The sequence below is a fragment of the Aythya marila genome, assembly GCF_965140915.1.
Source record: "Aythya marila genome assembly, chromosome: 4".
Classification (NCBI taxonomy): domain Eukaryota; kingdom Metazoa; phylum Chordata; class Aves; order Anseriformes; family Anatidae; genus Aythya; species Aythya marila.
Window position 1 is genome coordinate 71,043,423 of NC_139045.1, and position 17,516 is coordinate 71,060,938.

Below are 17,516 nucleotides of genomic sequence, written 5' to 3' on the forward strand. Positions count from 1 at the left end.
TCAGTGACCTGAGAAGCAGAGCAGGTCGCACACTCATTGATTTATGATTATTTCTAGTTCATCGGGGTTTTATCTTGATTTTAAACGAGAGGGGCAGTGACACCCACTTGAAAATATACAGAAAATATGCAAAATACCCACTTCCAAACTCCGAGACTGTAGGAAAACTAAGGCAAGATGACTGCCCAGGTAATTTCCCAATATTCAGACCGCCTCAGCCCTGTTATTAGCAGTGGCATCAGAATGCCAGGTGCTATATTTAACAGCGGGGACATTGCAGGGAGTTCACAGGCTCTGCAAAACACATTTCTTCCCGGCCCAAAGACACGGCTTGGTATTTCTTCAGGCTACTACAGCAGCATTTTAGGGAGAGGCTGGGCACCTACCTTTTTACTAGGACCTGCAAAATTTATAGAAAATAAAAGAAAAGAAAGGAAGGAAAATGAAATACCGTCATACAGCTTGAAAAAGACAGGCTCCCAGTGTTTTCTCGTCTGCATTTAACAAGAATTTCTAGTGAGGATTTAACAGAGTTCCTTCCTCTAGGGTCATTTCTCATTTCATTCATCCTTTTTAATCCTTCCATTTTGTAGGGATAATAACAATGTCTTAATGAAATGCATATTGCAGCTGAGATAAACAAGGAGGGAGAGATCCCCAGCTGGAGCTAAGCTGATACACAGCAGCTTCCAGTCAAACCCGAACATAAAGGAGAGGAAATCAGAAGGAAACGAAGCCACCGATCGCTAATGAATAATCAAGCAGAGCTCCTGGCAGCACCTCCCAATTCAGCCTCAACTACCAGCAGAATTATTTGTCTCTAATTAAAATAAATTAGAAGGAAAATGATTATTTAGTGGACGACCCGAAATCGCAGTGTTAGGGTTCAGGGTAACAAAATGGGCTGCGCACACACAAAGGAGCACAAGGGCACGTGGGGGAGCCCAGGTAACACCCAGCACCCCCACTGGAGATTGCCTCCATCCCAAGAAGTCGATGGGACAGGCTCTCCAGAGCACCCTACAGCAAGTTAATTTCTGCCTGTGGGGTATTAGACTCATTATGGGATGCGTGGGTGGACTAAGGCTCACCTGGGAAATGAAGAACAAGCCAACGTGAGGGTGCAGAGGCACCCTGTTTAGTCTTGCTCCACATCTTACTCACAGTCAGGAGGTAAAATACCTACTGGATCTCCTTGTTTTCTCCCAAAAAACATAAGGGATGGCTTCAAGCTACCAAGGAGCTTCACCGTTAGGGCTCAGAGGAGTGCAGAACTTCCTCCAGGGTGGACACCGGAGGAACCAGGCTCACCCAGCACCCACGGAGCAGCACAGATCCCCTGCCAGATCCCTGGCAGCTCTCCACAGATCCCCTGCCAGCCGGACAGCTTTAGCGCATCCTCTCCAGGACGCAAGCAGCAGAACAGATATTGAAAACGGCCATCCAGCAAACCACCTGTAAAACCAAACCTGACAGCCAAGGGGAACGCCTGAAGAACAGCCCCACGTTGTCGTCGTGCTGGGGTTTAACACAGACTCGTTTGCCATTAGCAAGAGCATTAAAAAAGGGAATGAGGAACTCAAAATGAATATTTATGAGCACTTCTTGCTTCTCTGGTGAGCTCGAGGAGCAGCGAGATTTCCCCTTATCTCGACTCTACACATTTACAGTGTGAGCTCTCGTGTCGTTTGCTGGGCAGTGTCACAAAAAGGCTTTCTGGTAATGCAGGACCTGCCACCAGTCAGGAGGTCACTATCGGTTTATCTGCTTGCATGCCAAATGCCATAGCCCATGGTGTGTATTTGGAGATAAACCCACACGTCCTTTCTTTTTCTGGAGCTGGGAAGCCCACAGCAAGAGTTAATTACCCATGCACGTGCCTAATAGCCATGCTGTGATCATTTTTTTAAAGGATCGGGGCTGTAATGTCCAGAAAAGCTTCACTCGAGCAGAAATGGGATTTAAAGGACTTCCTTAAGTGGCCGTCTCCAGCACAGTGTCTAAATTCGACCTTTAGGAGCTGGAGAACTGTATTTTCCAGGTGAAATGCTGCAAGGTGAAATGAAACTGAGCCCGAGAAGATTTACACTCTGCATTTGGAAAGGGTTCACCTGTGTTAGTAAGAGCACAACTCCACCCCCCAGGATTTAGGAAGCTTTCATTTCTCTCACCTACTAATGCTAAGAGGATTTTCAGGACTATAGCTGGGTGCACAGCAAGACCCCAGGCACAGAATTATCAACATCTTTAAAAGTCTCACCCTCCTCAGTGATTTCTCTCCAAGCCTTTGGGAAATTGGGAAGTTCAGCTGGGTACTCCCCAGCTGGGACATTCACCGTGCAGCACTCACAGGCCAAGCGTGCATCTGTTGTGCCTTTAACTTGTCCGTTTTGAGCAGGAGATCACCACTTGGTCCGGCTTGGAGCACATCAGCACAGTGTGTGGGCAAACACCTCGTGCCTAACACACCTCTCAGGAGGAGATGCAGCTGCATAGCCTCGAAAATTCACCTCTTTCTCTCAGAAATGCTTGCATGTTGCCCAGAACCACAGTAAAAGTTAGAAATTTCTGATTTACAATCCACTTTCCAGGTACATGTGGCAGGTATAACTCACATGGTTTGCACAGGATTGTGCAAAATAATTTTGTTCTTTGTTCAACAAAGAGTACGGATGTACAAATGTGTACATTAAGGTAGAAATATCAGAACGTAGACACATTTCCTCAGCACTCTGTGATGTTTCATAAAATACAAAGCTTCTCTTCTGAGCCTTGGCATCTCTGATCTCTTCATTTCTATTTAACTTCCCTACCTCATCCACAAGTGAATATTTTTCTGCCATGAAGAGATGGCTCCCAGCTCCTCCCAGATCTTTCTAAGATCTCATTAGCTATCTCCAGGTTTTATACTTCTGGACCAACAGCTGATTTTTGTTTAATTCCTAGTGCTTTCCTACCTTGTCATAGCTTCTCCCAGTTTAAACACATCCCTGTTACACCACGGACTGTAAATTTCAGTCCCTGTAATGTTCAGTCAGGCAACATTGGGTCTTTAAATTAAAGATAAGACAGAGGAAGGGGGTTCCTTCACCTTCCAATGATTTTTCTAGCACTACTGCTATTTATTTGCATTATAGCTTATAAATTTAACAACTATCTATTACATAAAGTGCAGGAAAAACTTCATGGTGAGGACAGGCATGAAGCATCTCACAGCACTTCATCCTGAGACCTTCACCACACCAACTGCAATTCAGAGGCTTTGCTTCGAGAGATTGCCAGGGTGAGAATTTTTAGATGCCAGGCAGCGTTCAGAGACAACAAATAGCCACAGGTTCCACTGATCTGACTGGAAATTAAATGCTTTCCCCCCTGGAAATCAGCAGCTTGGTCACAGCCCAAGTGGAGTCAACGTAAAATTTGGGAACAGAGGGTGCAGTTGTGCAGCTCCCAGGCTGTTGTTCTGTGCTGGGCTTTACCACCTCCATCACCACGCTTGGGTGAGCTCTGCGAGCCCTGCTTAGTGCTTGGGTACTGCCAACACGCACATTTCTTCATTTAATCTCAGCAGGTGATTTCTCGGAAGTGCTTAGAGGAACATCTCGGTTCAGAATGAATTCCCAGACTTAATGATTTCCCAGAAAAGAGCATGCAAACGCTCCTGCAGGTCTAGAAGATAAATCAGAGGACCTGGTGCATAATATATAAGCACGCATTATAAAATGAAGGATTTTAAGTCCAGTCTCAGGATTTAGTGCAGGGTTTTGACTAAGTTTTTTTTTAAATGCTTCAGATAGCAAGATTGTTACCCAGATATTCAGTCGTCATTCTGACAGAAGATGTCGTGTTCCCATTTGCATTCAGTTTTGCTCTCTCACTTCTTGCATCTTCCTAAATTTTAGGCTGTGGCTGAGAGCATTAGAAAAAAAAATAAAGAAATAAAATGCAGTGTATTGTACAATTCAGAGTGGTGAAGGTTTCGGCATAGTGACTTCACCTTCTTTCCCTTCTCACCTTCTCTTCCACATATGTAACTGGCAGCTACTCAGAACAAAACATGAAATACAAACCCAGGCGTCGGAGCCAGATGGAGACTTCGCAGAAATAACTTTAGAGGAAAGCAAAGGGAAAGGCAGGCAGTGCTCCCAAGTCCACTAGAGAAATTTCTAAGCAAGCAGCTGCCGGAGAAGGCAGCTTGTGCTTTTTGTGGGAGCACCCACACTGCTATCTTATCTGTGCTTCTCCATCGCTCCTTATCCATTGTAACGTGCTGCTCTAAATGCCACAGCCCGGGGCTTGTTCTCCTTCGCAGACAAGAAGATTCACACAGAAGCACGACCACGGCCACCCTGCGGGAACAAAGCCCTGCTGTTGGAGGTGAAATGGTGAATTGTTTCGACGGCAGCGTGGGGCTGAAACGTGCCCTGCAAACTGGCTCTTTAGAGACTGCTCCCATTTATGGACTGACAGCCTGGATGGAGGGTTTCTCGGTGGCAAGAATCTACCTAAAGCACAATGGTGTTTTGAATGGGGATCTGATTTGTTACAGCCAAGTATCTGCAAACCGCAGCAGAATAATAATTGGGAAAGGAGACGGGGCTATCCCAGTGGCTGTGCGGGATGTCGGAGTGCAGAAACCTCAGGGCACGCTGCAAGAAATAAGAGGCAAACTCTCTAGTCCATATATAAATTCTAGAGGAGGGAGAGGGAGATGTCGTACAGAGCAGATTTACATGGGATTAGCTACGAACCATACACAAACCACAAGGAAAGCCAAGTAGTTTAGGTTTCAGTGCCATGCAAAATCTGGCACGGTCTTTACACACTTAGAACGCACGTCCTGCCTCGCGGAGAGCAGGGAAGATCTTCAGCTCTGGCTCTGTGCCGTCTCTCAGCCAGCTCTGCTCCTTCTGCACTGATCTAGGAATAATCTGGAGAAACGTGCGTGGGGTTTGTATCATCAGGGATGTCTGTTGCAATAAATCCTGATGATTCTCTCAACTGATTTGAAAGAGGGCGGTCGCACTCCTCCCCGTCAGCTTTCAGGGGGTACCAAAGCTTTTTTGCTCAGCAGTGAAGCTCCACGGAGAGCTCCAGATCTGAAGCCACACGTGTCCTGATGACAGCCCTTGGGCTGGCACACCTGATGGGCTCTGCTTGCTGAAGCACAAGCAAAGCTACATGATAATATAGTGATAAAATTGCCAACGCTACGGGGAAAGAAAGGACAGGAAAACCATCCTGTCAGAGATATATCGCCCTCTGTCCTCAGCCAGCCACTCCCAAAGACAGTTTCCCTTGGGGCTCAGAAGGAACAAAAGCCTTCTGCTGTCCTGAACTGGCCGATTTCCACCACGTAACCCCCAATCCTCCAGGACCCAGCCAGCATCCTCCTTTCTAGGCCACAAGCACAGCCTTGGGATGCTCACCTGGGCAGATTCCCATCGCTCGCTGCCCCAGCTTACACAAGCCGAAGCCCTCGCGTTGCCTTAGGGATAAGAAAACGATTGAGGCTTGCACTGAATCAGCATTTTCCAGCTATTTATTCCCTCTGTCTGCAAACCATCCACCCTTGCTCCTTTCAGGTTTACCACAAGCTAGGACTGGGAATTTTTGTGGCAGTTCTTGTTAACATTTGGCAGTGCATCAATTAGTCTAACTCCACTGGCAGAAGGGAGGACCTGCTATTACTGATGAACTGATTTGTTTCCCTCGCTGCTACTTTTTTTAGACCACGCTGAGAACTTCTCTATGAAATCCCACCTTTTCTGAGGTGTTCTTTGGTTGATGCCTTCGCATTTTGCAAGAATTTTGTACTCTGATCACTCTGACCTCTTTTTTTTTTAATGTAGAAAATGATGCACTTACCGATTGCTAGACTAAAGAAAAATATTTGGTGCCATTCCTCTCTAAAAATCTCCAAATCTTCTAAGCGAATGCGTGGTTAATCCATTACCTCTAAGTCTGCAGGTGCTAGACTGTCATTAGATTCCCATCTAACAGCCAGCTGTAACACACCAGGCACAAGGATCTCAAAATGCAACCCAAATATTGATGAAACAAGCTTTATCTGACACTGTGAGATGGGAGAGTACTGGCATAGACACAATTACAGGCAGTAAGGCACAGAGATTTTACTAGATCTGTTCAAGATCACCGTGGTAGTTTGTGCTGTGGATATATCTATCTACATACCCCTACAGGTATATCCATAGAGGGATGATTTACTATGAAAGGATCATGAGATCATGGTTTCATCCCAAAAGAAGACTGGTTGAACTGATTGCAGTGTGACAGCTACAGAAAGAGGTTAGCACAACATTACAAACACAAGAAAATGCCAACATTCGTGCAGGGAGCTGTTTACTTTTATTTCATTGTCTGTGCTTTTAAGGTATCTGCCTTAAGTAACAGCTTTCCCCGGGTTTGATCCTACAAGAAAGACCCTTTCTGTATATAGGACAGCAGCGTGTTGCCATGGAAATTATGATGATCTACTTACATTCAACAAACCCAGCCTTATTGGGCATATTCTCTTGAGCATCTCAGCTTAATTATTAATGTTCCTTCCAAACAGCAACATCTCTCTGTTTGGACTGAAATCTCTGTAAGCGGAGTGAAAACAGTGAACCTGGGAAGTGGAATCCTTTGTTCAACTGCAAAACGGCTGCAGGGAAGCCAGGGAAGATGCAAACAGCCCCCAGCTCAGAGCTGGATGAAGGGAGAAAGCCTCATTTCAGAGCCTGTGTCTGTTACATCCCTGGCCTCTCTGCTTTGATTTGCAGCCATCCCAGCTGGAACAGTGCTTTGTGTTTGTTTTTTGCAGAAGCACATGTTCAGTGCAACACAAACACTGACCACCAACTCGTTTCCATCCAGCCACCCATCTCGTGCTCATCCTCCAGCTCTTGGGTTTCCCGTGTCAGCCTCCCACATGTAGAGAAAACTTCTGGCCATCTAAACAGTAATCACTAAGTCTATTTTATAGGAACCAACTTAGGAAAGAACAAAAGAACCTGCCCTCTTCCCACAGGGAGCCTGCAGCACACCTGAACCCAGACTCTCGCTATGCCCATACAACACCTACCAGACAGCTCCTTCCCTCCTCCCTCACACCAAGCCAGTATTGCTCACGAGCCTCCCTCCAAAACACCAGGCAAGAAGCTCCTTCCAGTTTCTGGTTTTCTCTAAAAATACTTATTTAGAAATTACTAACAAAGAAGAGAATGAGTGAGCTCAGCCGAGCTGAGTGAAAGGAGGCAGCAGCATGAAGTCGCCAGATCTGAAGTGCTTCTGGGGCGGGAGCTGCGGCTTGCTGCTAGCACCGAATTGTTCCGTAGGCTCCAACGTTGCCTTGGCATCCCTGGGACGTGTCCAAAACAGCAGAAAATTCCAGACGTGAGGGGCATTCCTCCTAGCTCCTCACAAATAGGTTCTTCAGTAACCGTTTGTGTCGTCCTGTAAAATTTGCCACTTTGCAAAGCCGAAGATTACTCCACAGGAGAGGAGGGGGAAAGGCAGAACGCAGCCTTATCGACTGGCTGATTGATTCCTCCTTTGGAATTGGGTGGTTTTTAATTTATCAGCAATTAGTGCATTAATAGGAAGGGATGCAGCAAGCGAGCAGCATTAGGAGAAACAAACCTTTACTGAGCACGACTCCAGGCCAGTGCTGCCAGCTGTCCCCCGTCACTCCTCAAAGTCAGCCTCCAAGCTGACTTCAAACCTTCTGCCTCCATATAAATGCATCTCTTCTGAAACATAATGCTTACTCTTCGTTTCTTTTCACTGTACGACCATCTTCTCTCCTTCAGTACCGTCCTTGCCCTTCTTCAGGCTAGCTGGAAGCTTCTGGTGGTCTGCAGATCCCTGCTTTACCCCCCAGATCAAACGAAAATCCCTGGTAGATCCTACAAAATGTGTCTACAAAAAGAAACAAACCACTAAAGATGCCTGCTCTGTGCTTCACACCAAAATGATGGAGTTGTTTTGTGCACCGCTGATTTCCCAGTCCTGGCATGCTGCTCCTGGGTCCCGGCTGCGGGATTAGCAGGAGCATCCCCTTATCTCAGTCCTCTTCAGGAGCACACAAATCACAGCCAGACAAACCCCACTTTTCATTGTGTTGCTTCTTCTGGTTCCCTCTCCTCACTCAGCTCACCACCTGTTTTGCCTATATTTCAGTGATTTAAATGAGCTCCTCAGAGCAGAGATCTTGTCTCATTACATGTGTGTGAGATGCCAAAACAGATCGTGAGCACTGTACCATTAATAATGTCACAGCGAAATCATCAGGGAGCTTGGGATCTTAAATGATCCGCCTGGAAGGCACAGTTGCATTTATTCAAGTTATTGATTTTTGTATTACCTCAGAACTTGGGAGAACCAAACTGAGACCAAACCCTACTGCCTAGGGTGCCACACAACCTAACTGAGGGTTCCCACCCCAAAAGGGTTTACCCTCTAAAAAGCACAGGAGTGCTAACAAAAGGACGTGACGCCTTCTCTGCAGAAAGCAGCATGTGATTAAGCTCAAGTACATGACGATTTAAGTGAGATTTTGCCAGGTAAGTGCTTTGCTTGATTACTCGCATGCTTCCCTCCACTGAGCCATCTCATCTCCCCAGGAGCTACCCGAAATGTGCTGAGCAGCCCTCACTTTTTGCTACGGTCAGACAAAATGAAATCTAGACTCGCATCCTCAACGAGGGCACAGAAGAAACCGTGTCATACGATGGCTCTACAACAACCCAAGCTGGCCGCCACTCCTGCAGTGCTCTCCTCTTCACCCACCTTTTCGACCAGCCTGGAAGTTTCCACGCTACCAGCGCTGCCTGCTGAAAGCAGAGAGGCGAATGCTCTGCTCGGTGCCTGGAAGCAGGAGGTGTGATTACACACCCTCCTTTATCTTCTCGGTACAGAGCGTTTCCTTTTGGCCAAGCAGCTCTTTACTCAGCAAATTACCTCTAATGGAAGCTTCTTAGGGCTGTCTGTCTCCCTCCGTTAACTGCAAGAAGAGCATGGAAGAGTTTTTTCCTCAGCCTTTTTAATCCCTGGACCAGCTGAGCCTTTGAAAGGAACACGCAGCTCGTCTCACATCACACTGCTGCTTAAGGATAAATGATACGAAAGTCACTTGGAATTCATAAAATCTTGAAATGTGAACACTTTACAAAAACACTTCATAAAACCATAACTCAGTAGTTGTAATTACAAACCTTTTAACTTAAAATATAGTAAAAAAAATATTAACACCTGATTAAATCGGTTTATACAGAACTAACAACTGCCCGCAGGAGGGGTTCTGGTTCACAGCTGCAGCCCTTTCGTGGGCTGCCAGCCAGCTGGAGACCACAGGTGGAGTAACCAGCACCCGAATCTCCTTGCTGGGACTAAGGAACCAGCTTTAGGTACTGGGATGCCTGACGATATGGAAGGAAACACATCATTATTCAGCAGATTTAAGTCCTTGGTTCACTGCTTCAGGTAGCATCTATTTAAGTCTGTATTTTTGCTCTCCCACAACCCTTAAAAGAAGCCACAAACCCTGCGCCCGATTCTCTTTCATTAATTTCTTGTTCGAGGAGCGCGGAGGAAAGATGCTACCCGTTGCTACAGCTTTTCACTCGATCTGTCTGTGCCCCGGTGCCTTTACAAGTAAAATAGCAGTAAAAACCACACTACTAACAAGCCTAAATTATCGCTTGGAAGTAGTTAAACACGGTGGAATGGAAGAGGTCCCGTAAAGGTAAAAGCCTGTATTAGGACAGCTGCAAAGGTCAAGCCCCTCAGCTCCATGCCACGACTTCCAGGCAGGTAAAACATCCTGCCTCACCAAACAAGGACCGGTAACATCTGTGATGGATGCACGTGCACACAAGACAACCTTCCCCACCGGGGCTCAGAGCATTTCCAGCACATCTGCGCTCGTGCAGGGAAATCTGGGTCACGGCTGACGAAGCAGGCGGCAGCGTTACCCCCTGCAGCACACCAAGGGCAAAAAAAAAACGTGGCACCTGCGTTGGATGCTCCTCCGTCAGCTTGTGGGGCCAGCAGGTTCTGCCCCCGAGGGCTGGGGGCTCGTCGTGCAGGGGGAATGGAGATGTTGGGCTGCAGGATCTGTTTCTGAGGGCTTGCAGCACAGAGCCTGTGGCTGTGTGCCTCTGGTTACCATTTTCTGCTGCTGTGTGATCTGTTCCAGCACTTTGTTCCTCCATTCATAAATCTCCTCGGGCCTCCCCTACGCATGAAAGCAGGAGGAGGCAGGATCTGCTGGGTTTCTCCGTGATGGAAATTCATTCCCGATGTGTGGGTTCCATCCACGGCTCCCTCAGGCGCGGGGGGGTTACACCAGCTGAGGATGGGGGTGGCCGATCTCACCCACCCTAAAACAGCACCACGTTTTAGGAAGGAAAAGCTGAGAAGTTGTGATGGGAGGAGATTTCCCTCATCAGCTCGAAGAATTCTTTGTGTATTCTGTGGTTTTGTTCTCCCTATTTCCAGCGGCAGCCAGACACCGGGCTGCTTCTGACAGAGCCCCAAATCCCCATTACTTCCCCATAGGGCTGGGACTCCCCGTGGAGCACCTCTGAGGCTGCCACCCCACTTCACAGCAAACCGTAAGGGACCAGAAAGGCCCCTGCTGACATTTTTCTTTAAAAGAAAACACGCAGGGAAAAAAAAAAGCATAATTAAGGCGTGCTAATTCACCATACATACATTCGCAATGCGCTCTTCACGGCAGGAGTTCAAAGGCTGAAGCCACACAGCACCACCGCGTATCGATGACCTGTCAGATCCTGCCTCATTTCGCTGATGCCTCCTTCCTCTGCCACGTTTTCCTGACCAAAAGGCTCTCCAGAGGCCACACGAAGCACCTAACTCCCACGAAGCTGTACCTGTGCTCTGTACCAGCCCGGGCACAAGAAGCAAGTTGCACAGTTCTTGGACAAGAATAAAACTGCCGTGTTATTCCCAGGCTTCATTGATACACGCCACTTCTAACTCTGAAATACTTCCAGGCCACAGCCAAAGGTACAACTGAGGAAACTGAACTACAGGTGTGCCAGGATGTCCCTGGAGATGTACTCAGAGAGGATAAATTAATAAGGGTTTGTAATTAACTCCCAGGTACCGCTGCTGTCCCATTCCAGTCACTGTGAGAGATGAAGCAGCAAACGACTCCAAGATGCAACAACTGCACTTACAGGAATCCCAGACAGCCCTTTGTAAAAGCCACCTGTAAGCTGCCACCATGAGAAAAAGCCCATCCTGATTTTGTAGTCATTGAAAAAAAAAAAACAAAAAAACAAACGCCTGGACTGCAGCTAGGCTGAGACATGAGGTCTTCAAAGGAAAAGGTGTCCAGGGATACGATTATGTTTTTGTTTGGTATTTGTACGGTACCCAGAGCAGACCCTGACAATAATAAAGTCTTTAGCCATAGCAGTGCTCTAAAACGTCTATACAATGTCTATCATTCCCCTTCTGGAGGCTACCAGCCATCAGTTCTGCTGGAGGACGGAACAAGCACGCACTCCCCACCAGCATTAGTGCAAAACCTAAGCACCAAACGACCTCAGAGATGGTTTGCAGTCAACTGCCTGCCTTCACGCCGAGGCGGCGAGGAGCCCTCCTCTCCTTCAGCACCATTTTGCAAGCAGAGATCGCCAGGATTGAGACAGCAACAATCAAATTGTGGGTGTGCTGATGCTCAAACCACCACAGCAGCCTGCTAAGTGAAATATATCCAAGGCCCACATGTAAAAGGGCACTGAAACACAGACCTGCTACTTAAAAATGATAATAAATAAATGACGCGGATAAACGACGGGGATAATGGAAGTGACAAAGCACTCAGGAGCCAGAGCTGAGGTTGGTTCCTGAGTCATATCAGCAAATCCCCGCGGAGATCAGCGCAAGCCCTGAGAGCAGACAGCAGGATTCACAGCGTGACTAAACCACGCCGCGCCACCTTCCCTCATAATCCTCATCAGCTAAGGAGATTGGAGGAAAACATCAGCTGAATAGGCATGGGCAGGAACAAAAAAAGCCTAACCAGGTGGCATTTGCACAGAGCCCGGCTAGCTGCGGTGATGGATGAGCTGGTGATTCGAAATCAGATTGGATAAATGACATTTTTGTAGCGATCCTCAGCCGAAAGGAGCATACAGAGAGGAGTCCGTGGCCTCAAAACTGCTAACCCAGGTGCAGGCCTGTGCTGAGGTGCACACAGCACGGCTTTCCAAGCCATCTCGTGCTGTCCCCATTCCCCGGGCTGTGGGAGGCACTGGGCTGGCGACCTGCAAGGAAGGAGCCTGTGGGGAGCTCGCAGTGGCCACCGCCTGTCCTTGTGGTCACCAAAAGGCGCAGCAACAGGTTCTCCTGTGAGCAGCCCTTGCATTTGACAACGTATTGGCAGTATAAATGATGAATTTACAATTGCTTTATTATTATTATTATGTTATCATTATTATTTTCCCCTCTGAAGGAATCCTATAAGGGCTCAGAAGACCAAACCACCAGGTAACCCCTGCCCAGACAGATCTGCCCAGCCCAGAGGGCTGTTTCGCATCACACAGCCACCCGCACTGAGGGGACATCAGATTACCTACACTCTCCTCATTTTTTTTTTTTATAATATTACCACCCAAAAGTGGCATTTTAAGCAACACAGCATCTGAGTTTCCTGCTGGGATCACAACAAACCAGCACCTCCTGGTGCAAAACATCCCCCAAGGCTGGGTATAGCCAAAGTGGTGGTGCAAAGGAAGCGCTGAGCAAGCCTGGCTTGCACAAGATTCCCTTTTAAATTATGACTGCGACCACCAAATGCCCAATATTTAAATCGCATTTCCGAATTATTATTTGCCATTGACATTCAGGTGTAACAAACAATCGGCACCGCCCTCTGCACAGCTCTGTCAGGCTGTGACATGCTGCTCGGATGCAGCTGGGGAGGGTTTGTGTGCTCAGCTAATTACCTGCATGCAGATGTCAACTGCTCTTCGCCCTGCCCCATCTGATTTTTACCCCGTCTGTGTGCCTTAGATGAAATCACCTGAGTGCGTGTGCGCTACGGCAGGTTCAATTATCGTCTCTCTTTAGACACTCCTTGTTCCTGAGGGTTACTTGGATGCATGATGACAGCTATTTGCAAAGTGGGAATCAGCCTCATAGGGAGGAAAGAAAAGCAGCCACGGGCAACGCACGCTACACCTTGTGTTGCTATCAGCAGAGATATCTGCAGGTACTCTGCTCACATTAAACCATTGAAATATTTCAGATGCTTTCTCAGAATGAAGTGCAAACCCCAAACCAGCCAGCAACAGCTGCAGCTGAATCCAGACCATAAACCTCCGGGGGCTAAATTCACCTCTAGAAAGCCCCAAACCTTTCACACCCAACAGCCACCCAACATCTCGGCGATAAGGAAAGAGCTAAAACCAAGCCGATTTTTTCTTTTGATGCTTCATGTTGTAGGGCAAAAAAAGGAGACCTTGCAAACGCCTCCCTGGGGCTGTGCTGCTGGTGCAAGCTCCCGGCACGTCTCTGCCAGACAAAGGAAAGCGGCAGCCCCTCGCTGATCCTCCGCAGTGCCTTCCGAGCACGGCATGTGCTGGGCTGGTGCTAGCAGAAGGAGAAAAAGGGGCAAGAGATGGCCGTGACTGCGTGCCCCAGCCACGTTTGCAGAAGGCAGCGTGTGTGTGTGTGACAGCTCGGCCACCCCGCTGCCCCACCTTGCGCACAAACCTCTCGCTCTTTTCGCTGGCGGCGCGGAAAACGCCTTTTTTCTCCCCGAATCTCTCAGGCAGCTGAATGAATGGCACACCCCGAGCTCGTTGTTGTGGTTTTTTCCCCCCCCTCTGGTTTGCTGGGAAGGATTTCCAGGGATATTTTCTCTTCCCATACAGCGGCCGGGGTGATGCTGGGGGACAGGTGCAGGGAGCCTCACGCTCCTTGGCTGCGGCTGGGGGGGGGACACTGCAGGAGGGAAGGGAGGAAAAAAGGAAGGATGGAAGGGAAAAGGGAAGGATGGAAGGGAAAAGGGAAGGATGGAAGGGAAAAGGGAAGGATGGAAGGGAAAAGGGAAGGATGGAAGGGAAAAGGGAAGGATGGAAGGGAAAAGGGAAGGATGGAAGGGAAAAGGGAAGGATGGAAGGGAAAAGGGAAGGATGGAAGGGAAGGGGAAGGATGGAAGGGAAGGGGAAGGATGGAAGAGAAGGGGAAGGATGGAAGAGAAGGGGAAGGATTTGAGGAAAAGAGGAAGGATGGAAGGAAAAAGGGAAGGATGGAAGGAAGGAAAGAAGGGAGGAGGGAAGGAAAGCACCAACAAAGGTGCCCACAAGCTGCTGCCTCCCCCACTCCCTACCTCTGCGACCCCAAGGGGCCGTCGCTCGCCCCCTCCGCCGTGTCCCCAAGCTTGTGCCCCCCCCGGGTTTTCCCCTCCCCGTTACTCACACCACTAGCCTGGAGATGATCCATGACACCATGGCTCTGCTTCTCCCGGCTCGGCCCCGGCTCCTCGCCCGTCGCCGGCCGCCGCCCGAGTGAGGGGAGCGGGGCGGGCGGGCTCGGCCATCCGGCCCCGCAGCCGCAGCGCAGCCTCACTGGGGCCCGGCCGAGGGGATTGGGGAGGGCCCCGGGGCTCCGGGAGGAGGAGGAGGAGGAGGAAGGAGGTGGAGGAAGGAGGAGCCCGAGCCCGAGCCCGAGCCCGTACCCGTACCCCCCTCCCAGCGCCGCTCTCGCCTCCCCGGTGTTTGGAGCCCCCGGTGGGATGGGGGAGGTTGGGGTGCGGGGGGCTGTGATTGGGGGATTTTTGAGGGATTTGGGGTTTGGGGATTTAGGATTTGGTCCAGTAAGGGCAGCCCGAGCTGGGGGCACAGCCCCACTTCCAAGCGGCTCCTGGAACCCCCCCAGCAGGAGCCCCCCAGGCTCTGGGCAGCCCCTGCCTGGGGCTCAGGGGGAGCTCCTGGGCTCCAGGCTGTGCCCAGCGCCTCTCAGCCTGGCCCCTGCCCCCTGCAGCCTCCCCTCGGGGGTTTAGGGACACGAAGGGGACCCCCTGAGCCTCCCTTCCCCAAGCTCTCGCAGCCTGTCCGCCAGCAACACGCAGCCCAGCAGAGGGTGGCTCATCCTGAAGTGTTGTCCCTCCCTGGGTTTCGTTTGGGCCCTCCCGTGGAAATTTAGGGGGTGTTTTATAGGCAGGCGTCGAGGCCAGGGACCCAGCAGCCTGGGACGGCGCAGCAGAAAGCGACTGAAATCCCTGAGCCGTGAATAAACTGCGAGGAACTGGGGTGGCGCTCGGTATTTCAAAGGGGAGGCAGCAGAGCGAGGAGCCGATCGCAGATCTCACCAGCCCCAGCCATCCTCCTGTCCATCTCGGCCAGGGGAAGCTCACCTCGCAGCACCCAGCCCTTACCCAACGCCCTTCCTCTTCAAAGTCCTCCCTAACGAGGCTCCCGTCACGTCCCACGTAGGCTCTCTCGACCCGATTCCCACAAAAGCCAGAGTTTAATAAAAGCTAAAGCTGCAGCACACGTGAAGTTTGGCACCTCCAGAAGCGATCTCCCAGGTGGAACCTCAAAAAGCCAAGCACCTGCAGCGCCACGAGGCCCCAACCTCTGTAGTGGGTCCGTTCCTCCACCAGAGGGAACTTCCACCCCACGCTGGGCCCCGCAACTGGCTGCCACCTCCTCGTCGAAGCAGCATTTCCAGGCCAAACAGCAGAATTTGCTGGTTATGGACAAGCTGGGAACCACAGCTGGGGGTTGGGGCCACCACCAAACATCCCTGCCGCCGGGTGGGCTGTTGCTACGAGCAAGTGTCAATTAGACATCCTCTCCGACAAAACTGCTCTCTGGAAGAGCTGCTTCTCTCCAGAAGAAGCCATCAGGCCACCTAGCCCAAAGCCTAAGGCTGTGAATCACCCTGTAGCTGTCTCGCTGCTATATCGTAGCCAAAGAGATTCTCAGAAACCTGTTACTGAAGGTTTTTCATGTATCGGGATTGTTTAGCGTGGGATTTTAGACTGGCAGTTGGCAGACGCTCCAGCACGTTATGACAGCTAATGACATGACGATATCAAGTAGATGGCACAGATCTCTGTGCACAAATGGTTGTGTAATGAGGGTAAGCAGGACACAGACCCCTCCTGTGCTGCTGCCTTGTAGCAGCTGCCACCACCACTACCTGATGGTTGCTGACTGATCTCAGGCCTCAAAAAAATGAAGAGAGGGGTAACAAAGTAGGTCTGGTGATGGAAAACCTAAGGAGTCTGCCCATGGGAACGCACAGGGCTTTGCTTCAAGGGCTGTTTGGTAAACAGAGGGTGAAGGGGAGAAATTAAACTCTGCCGAGTCACCAGTGGAAGGGTGACAATGCCCCCTACCTTCTCTTCATGGGCTCTGTCCTAGGATAAGTCACAGCCCCATGACTACGCGTGTGATATTCCAAGCAGCCTGCAAAGAGGATTCCTTTGCTATTACGCTGCCTGACACAGTCTGTAAAGAAATAATGAAGAGACACAAGAAGAGTTAAAGCTGCAGGGGTAGATAGGAATTAATTTCCTCAGCCAACTGCGTGGTGATGCCACTTGATGCTTAATGGAACATTTTGGAACTGCTTTAGAAGTGGAAGAGGGTCAGGCAGTAAAAAATCTTCGGCAGATTGCACCAGTGGATGATTTCAGCTCTGTTGGCCAAACAATAACAAAATAAAACAGCTTTGTTAGGGGTGGGAGAGCCACCAGCCCAGCCCTAAACACTCTGCAGCCTCCTCTTAGCAGAATCTGTTTTTCTCGAGGAGTTCACTGCCTCCATGGAAAAGCCAGACCCCCAAAAGCACGATGAGAATCAGACTCATTCCTCTTTGGCCCCAAGGAGAGGGGATGTCAGCCTCACACAACCACCAAGCCATGACGAGAAGAGGGACTAACAGATATGTGCAGGGCTCGCAGCTGGTTACCAGATCCAGAAAAGGTCAGGAAATTGCCAGTGCAGAGAGGGGGACAAAGAATCCTTCAACAGGTCGAACCTACACGAGATTAGACAATTCTGGAGACATTTCAGAATAGCTTGAGATGAGAAAACGACCTAGTTAGGAAACGTCCCGAGGCACAGAGAAAAATACCAGACAGGAAACCTGTGGTGGTGTTTAGGTGCTGAGGTTCATGTGAAGAAAATAAAATAATAAACAAAATGAACACAAATATAAATAAAATAGACATGTACCACCCGTGCATACTTATCCTGTACAGGATGGCTATGGTACCTAAAAAGTACCAGGAGAGGACAGACAGTTTGATCAGGAAATAGATGTTCTGCAACCCATCAGAGATCGTGTGGATATGTTTGTGGGTACGTACGTATGGATGCATATACACAGAAACATATGTACAGGTGATAAATATATACATACACACGTGTATAGATACATTTAGCCAGCCTTTTGGAAGGGAGATGTTTTCTTCTCGGTGATCTCTTTAATTTACCTCCTGAATTCCACTTGCAAAAGAAAAA

General features: G+C 49.3%; 1 protein-coding gene across 6 annotated transcripts in view; it reads right to left on the reverse strand.

Annotated features, from left to right (window-relative positions):
* Window positions 1–14,633, reverse strand: part of REEP1 (receptor accessory protein 1) — a 53,611-nt gene extending 38,978 nt beyond the window's left edge. For 3 of the 6 annotated variants that reach the window (XM_082759372.1, XM_082759377.1, XM_082759376.1), the window contains exon 1: window positions 14,461–14,631. In XM_082759372.1, the coding sequence (XP_082615498.1) occupies window positions 14,461–14,492 (32 nt within the window). In that variant the 5' untranslated portion in view covers window positions 14,493–14,631. Of the gene's footprint in view, window positions 1–14,460 lie in introns of all 6 variants that reach the window. The other 3 variants (XR_014317416.1, XM_082759371.1, XM_082759373.1) reach the window with 3 other exon arrangements.
* Window positions 14,634–17,516: the final 2,883 nt, after the last annotated feature.